The sequence below is a fragment of the Austrofundulus limnaeus genome, unplaced genomic scaffold (assembly GCF_001266775.1).
Source record: "Austrofundulus limnaeus strain Quisiro unplaced genomic scaffold, Austrofundulus_limnaeus-1.0 Scaffold85, whole genome shotgun sequence".
In the NCBI taxonomy this organism is placed as follows: domain Eukaryota; kingdom Metazoa; phylum Chordata; class Actinopteri; order Cyprinodontiformes; family Rivulidae; genus Austrofundulus; species Austrofundulus limnaeus.
The window spans coordinates 594863-600736 of NW_013952487.1; the positions used below are offsets into that span (position 1 = coordinate 594863).

At 40.0% G+C, this 5874-nt stretch overlaps 1 protein-coding gene across 1 annotated transcript in view; it reads left to right on the forward strand.

Annotated features, from left to right (window-relative positions):
• Positions 1-5874, forward strand: part of gabrr2a (gamma-aminobutyric acid type A receptor subunit rho2a) — a gene marked incomplete in the record, with an annotated part of 27857 nt that overhangs the window by 12901 nt on the left and 9082 nt on the right. Inside the window, 2 exon segments of the mRNA XM_014011845.1 lie at positions 2653-2720; positions 5016-5239. Coding sequence (XP_013867299.1) covers positions 2653-2720; positions 5016-5239 — 292 coding nt within the window.

A 5874-nucleotide genomic window follows, 5' to 3' on the forward strand; every position in this document is an offset into this window, starting at 1 on the left:
TCATCCATCCATCCATCGTCCATATCCATCCATCCATCCGTCCGTCCGTTCATCCGTCCGTCCGTCCATCCGTCCGTCTGTCCATCCATCCATCATCCATCCAAAGTTAAACTCTACAGTATTTCATCACAAACAGCAGGTTTTTTCAGCTGTTAGCTGTTAGCTGTTAGCTACAGAGGAAGCTCCAGACTCCCTGATAACTTCAGCTGCTGAAGCAGCTCTTGCAGGAAGTTCCTGCTGCTGCATCGACACTCATCATATCTTCATCTGTGGAGCTGGAGGTGGACCTGGTTCCTGCTGAGCACCAGCTGTTCCACATCAGTCCGTCCTGTGATCACATGCACTGACACGAAGATGGAGCCTTGTGTTCACATGAAAACTGCTTAGAAAGTGAAACAGAAGAGTGTTTTCTTCTAATTTAACGTCTTTAATTTGTATTTTCTGATGATTGAAATGTCTGTTGGTCCTCAGAGGAGCTGATCAGAGCTGTCACTCTCTGCCACTGAGCGCTCTGTAATCTTTTAGTCTTAATAAAAAGGTCAGAGGGCCGTGATCGCGTCACTGAAATGCACAAATTCCCTCCTATTTTTATCTCCCGTTTGAAGCTCATGTGATAAATGAAGCGAGTGGATGTGACAGCTCAGATCAGCGGGGCTGTCACAGCTGCTGCTTCCGTTTAAACTGTGAAGATCAAATCAAACCGGGAGCAGATGATTTATTTCTCCTGCTCAGATTAAAACTCTTCAGAGTCTGAAGTAATAAGATATCAGACTGATGTAAGAGGCTCGACCTCCTTCTGCGGTCAGTGGATCAGCACCGATGAGCTGGATGGGAGCCGGAGCGTGAGCTGCACCCAGAAACCATCTGTGGAGGTCAGCTTTGTTTCTGAGGGGCTGCTAGCTTCACTCCGAGGGGCTGATCGTAGCTCTGCGGGCGGCGCGCCAGGCCCCGCCGGCTGCAGATTAAAGCTGGAGGCGGTTCTTTTCTGTTTCGCGGCTCAGATTAGCAGCGATCTGTTCCGCCATCCCACAGCTGTTACCCCACAAACTCCAGAGCAGCCGGAACGACGAGGAGAGACCCAGAAACCTCAGACAGCCTGATGGTTCTGTAAACTCTGATTCAGACAGATGTCACTGTTTCAAAGTCTGGGTTTTTAATCTTTTATTCTTTTATCTGTTTGCTGTTTTCAAGAAAGACTTCATGATTTCATGACATGATTGATGCTCTCAGATAAACTGATAAATAAATCCTGAGGAGAATATTTCTGATGCAAACAGACCAAACTAAAAACAATAAAACAGAATTTCTTCTGCTGCTTTTCATGCAAACAGAGATCTCTTACAAACCAAGATGTATAAGTTGCAAGATGTATAAATCAACATTCAAATGAAAAATTAAAGGGGGGGGGGGGGCTATGCATAAATAACTTTTCTGAGCCTTACTGTGCATCATGTTCTAATGTCATTCTCACATCAAAAACATCCCCAGAGTGTTGTTTTGACTCATTTATGTTTGAGAAATCCTTGAATCTCCTATGGTAGCTGACTAAACCCTTGCTGGAACAAAGCTCCGCCTATTTACACAAAGCTCCTCCCTGGAGTGTGCAGCCAACAGAGCACTCGTCCCCCAAAGCATTGTTGTGAAGATGGGCTGAAGTGGGAGTGTCAGAAATGGTAGGAGGTTCTTAAAGAGACAGAGGCGTTTAGACAGACTATGATATAAAATCAAATTTATTTTTGATTTATTCAGCTTTTTATAACAGCTGAAGGTAGCATACTAACATGATTGTGGTTACCCTCTTTAAATAGTTTTGTCTTTGATATTATTTTTATCTTTAGAAACCAGGTTTTCCTGTTAAATTAATCAACAATATAATTAATTTGAAACATAAAACCAGACGTCTACCTCATACCTGCCATCATCTGCTGACATGATGAGGAACACCTGTTCATGCTAACCAGCAGCTGTGGAGTGAAGCAGTTCTAGGGGGGTCCAGGGGTATACTGACCCAGAAAATGTAAAAGAAGCATTTTTTTATTATTCTTGGGATTAATAAAGCAAAATAAAATCTGTATTTTTAACGCAGAACACTGAAAACCAAACTGAGATCATAACTGAAACTTTCATACTTTTTATTTTGTTTTCTATTTCCACATTGAGAATGTTTAGTTAGTCTGGACTGCATCATATGATACAATACTTTTATTTTGAAAAATCTATGTAACACCTCATGCAGGAGGAAAGTAGCAAGTTAGCTTGAGTAATCAGTGATTATTCTACAAACTAAACCAACTAAACTCTGATTAAAAGGTTAGAAAATATTGTTTTTCAGTCTTTATTTGTAACGCCCTCTGGATGGATGGCACCCCTAGCATTTGCCTTACTCTGCCTCTGCGGCCCTGGCTATTACCACACAAAATTTCAGCTGAAAATCTATCAAATCAACTGAATCATAGATATGTGTTTGTTTAAGGTAATTAGCTGCTGCGGCCATTTTAAATCAGGTTTTATTCAAATCTGTCCAGTGGTTCATGAGGTATTTTTCTGCTCTAAGTCAGTCCAAAACTCGTCCATCCATTCGTCCATGGTTGATCTTTGGGATTAAAACTGACCAGTTTTAGTTTTGTTAATGATCCAGATTTTTCTCTGCAGGTCCGGCCATCCCTGTCGGAGTGGACGTTCAGGTGGAGAGCTTGGACAGCATTTCTGAGGTGGACATGGTAAGAAAACGTCTCAGACAGTCAGGAACGTAGACTTATAACTCTGTCCTGTGCAGAGTTGTAAACTTACTAAGTACAAATACTTTGTTACAGTAGAATTTTTGGGTATCTGTACTTTACTTGAGTGATTATTTTTCAGCCTACTTTTTACTTCTACTCCTTACATTTTTAAAAATACAAGAAGTAGAAAGTCGTTACTTTTATTTAATTTTTGCTTGTTTTCATTGCAGCTTGTTATTATAAAAAATAAAAACTATCCATATAAACTGTGCTTCCTATAGAGTGAATTTAACTGTGGTTGAATGAGAAGTACAAATATATAAAATTCTGATACCGTATTAGTTTGTACACAAACAAATCATGTCACACTCCTGTAAGGGTTTATTCTTACACTTCTTATAACAAGGTTATAAGAGTAATTTAATTAGCAAGGATCTCTTTTATTTTGGATAAACATTCCTTTAGTGCAAAATGAATGGACACAAAAAGTAACTCTGTCAGTGAATGTTGATTTGAACCATAATATGCGATCATTTATTTTACAAATCATACAAAGTTTGACTAGAGTACACCTGATTGTGAATAATTAATTTCCTATAAAAGTTTTGGGACCAACAATAACAAGCTTTTAACTTCTTAATTKTTAACCACACTTAAATAGAAACACAAACGTCAGATTAGATGTTAAATACCAGACATTTGAGGCTGTTTATCTTAGGAGTTGGCAAGGACAAGGTTAAGAAAAAGGTTGAAGAAAGATGTTAACTTTTCTACACTTTATCTTAAATAATGTGGGTTTTAACCAGAAGGGCGAAGCGTTCTGTGCTCAGCTTTGGTCAGACCTCGACGTCACACACAGCCAGCTTTTACTTTGAGATGATGTTCTGTCACCAGCCAGGTAGGTGGGGGCTCGTCCGGGATAATCTGTCTTTAGTCCGTCGAACAGGGGACCCCAAGGCGTGCTCTTTGATTCGTTTACGTCCACGTCAGCCGCAACCAGAAGACAAGGCCTCGACTGGAACCCAGGTTGTAAATAAAACTTCCGTCTGGAGAGTTTCTGAAGGTGGATAAACCAGGCGTGGTTTTCCACACTGTGAGGTTTCCCCGTTGGCGTGAAGGGGCCAAACCTGACACAGTTTTCAGCTTTTGATTCCCCGGAGAGAATCTAGCTGTCACAGTGAGTGACGGCGGTCAGTCACCTTTACTCTCTGTCTTTTCTCCGTGTGACGGGCGGAAACTGTTAGTTCCTAAAAGCTTAGAGAATCTATGGTCCGCCCTCCAGAAGGTTAGATTAGAACAAGAAATTATCAAGGAAAGTGTTAGTTTCAGAGCTCGCTGTGCCTCCTGAAACTAAAACAAAGATTATTGCTGCTGCTGTGTGGTTCAGAACAACACATTTCATGACCCATTTAAATTGTGTGATGAGCACTTATTTAAAATATAACTGAAAGAAAAATGAATTGCTTCAAGTTCAAAACATTTGCAAACATGATTCAGACAAGTAAAACATTGATATTTCATCAACTTAAACCATAAAGATTATTTTAGTTAAATAAGAGTTTTTCTCACAGAAAAACCATACATAGCTGAAATCATACTGAGGGAGAAAAGAGATCTGTCCTCTCTTCTCCTGTAACTTTGATAAACATTCTCTGATTATCAAAACGCGTAATACTTTCAGTTAAGAGAACAATAAATCAAATAAGAGAAGATTCTTCTGTTTTTATCTGATTTAGAAGGAAAGTGGCCTGGGGTGGCCTAAATCCAGTTCTAAGTGGAACAGAGTTTTTGTCCATTAGAAGGCCCATCAGAGGACTGAGAGTCCAAGATAGTTCCTTGATAATTTGACTCGAGGTGACCCCTACACTCCAGCAGGACATAATCATTCAAATCAAAGGACTGTACTTAAGAAGTATTTGTATTTCATGAATTATATTATTACATTTGGCCGCAGCCCTCAGATRGATTTTCATTTTGGGGAAAAGCTTTGTGCAGCCTTGATATATGTATATAAACTGAAACAGCTGGACTAGTGCATCCTAAATTTAACATCCATTCATTCTTTTAATACAACAGTCATTTCTGCAGTTTTTGGGGAGGTCACCTCCTAATAAATGTCCTTACAGAAAATCTAACTGCTCATTTTAAATAAGTACTTTTAATACTTAAGTACAAAAAATATCATACTTTAAGACTTTTACTCAAGTAATATTCCTGAAGGAGACGAACTTTAACCAAAGTAATTTTTTGGTAAGCTACTTGTTATACCACACTGGTCCCGTGTCTTCCCACCAGGACTTCACCATGACTCTGTACCTGAGGCACTACTGGAAGGACGAGCGCCTGTCGTTCAGCAGCAGCACCAACAAGAGCATGACGTTCGACGGGCGCCTGGTGAAGAAGATCTGGGTCCCCGACGTCTTCTTCGTTCACTCCAAGAGGTCCTTCATCCACGACACGACCACCGACAACATCATGCTGCGAGTTTACCCAGACGGACACGTGCTCTACAGTCTGAGGTCGGTGACATTTCCACGTCGAATCTTATGTTTTCATCAGAGGAAACTTTTACTTTTTCACTTTGGTTCATTAACTTCCTGTAAAAATACATGAAAGAGTGTTTGGAGCGAAGCAACTTTTACAGCCCAGATGTGTGATGAGTTGACTCAAATCCGAACTTTTCCAAAAAGGATCATTAAACATGATCAGTTTGTATTTGTCTCGTTTCCTCAGARCCGACAGATCCTGGTGTGTTTTAGAAATCAGCTTCCTTTCTTCATTAATCAGATCGTCACAAACTCCCTGCTTTTATTTGTGTTTTGTGACGCAACATCTGTCTCCTCAGAGAGAAAACTTTAAATCAGAGAGCAGCTGCGACTCGTTTCATTGGACCGTGTTCACCCACCCAGCTGCAGATTATTCTCCAGTTTAATTAATACGTCGGAACAAAAACAGCTGGAATTAAAGGCTTAGTGACAAAATTTAACCAAGTAACCTTAAAACTAACTGAACTTCAGTCTTTTATGTGTTTGTTATGGTTGATTAGCTGTGGCGGCCATCTTCAATCAGACTGCCTTCAATAGATAAACAGATGAAGATTTTCAACTAAGAATTACTTATTAAAATCCATCCTTTTCTTCAAGAGACACACAAG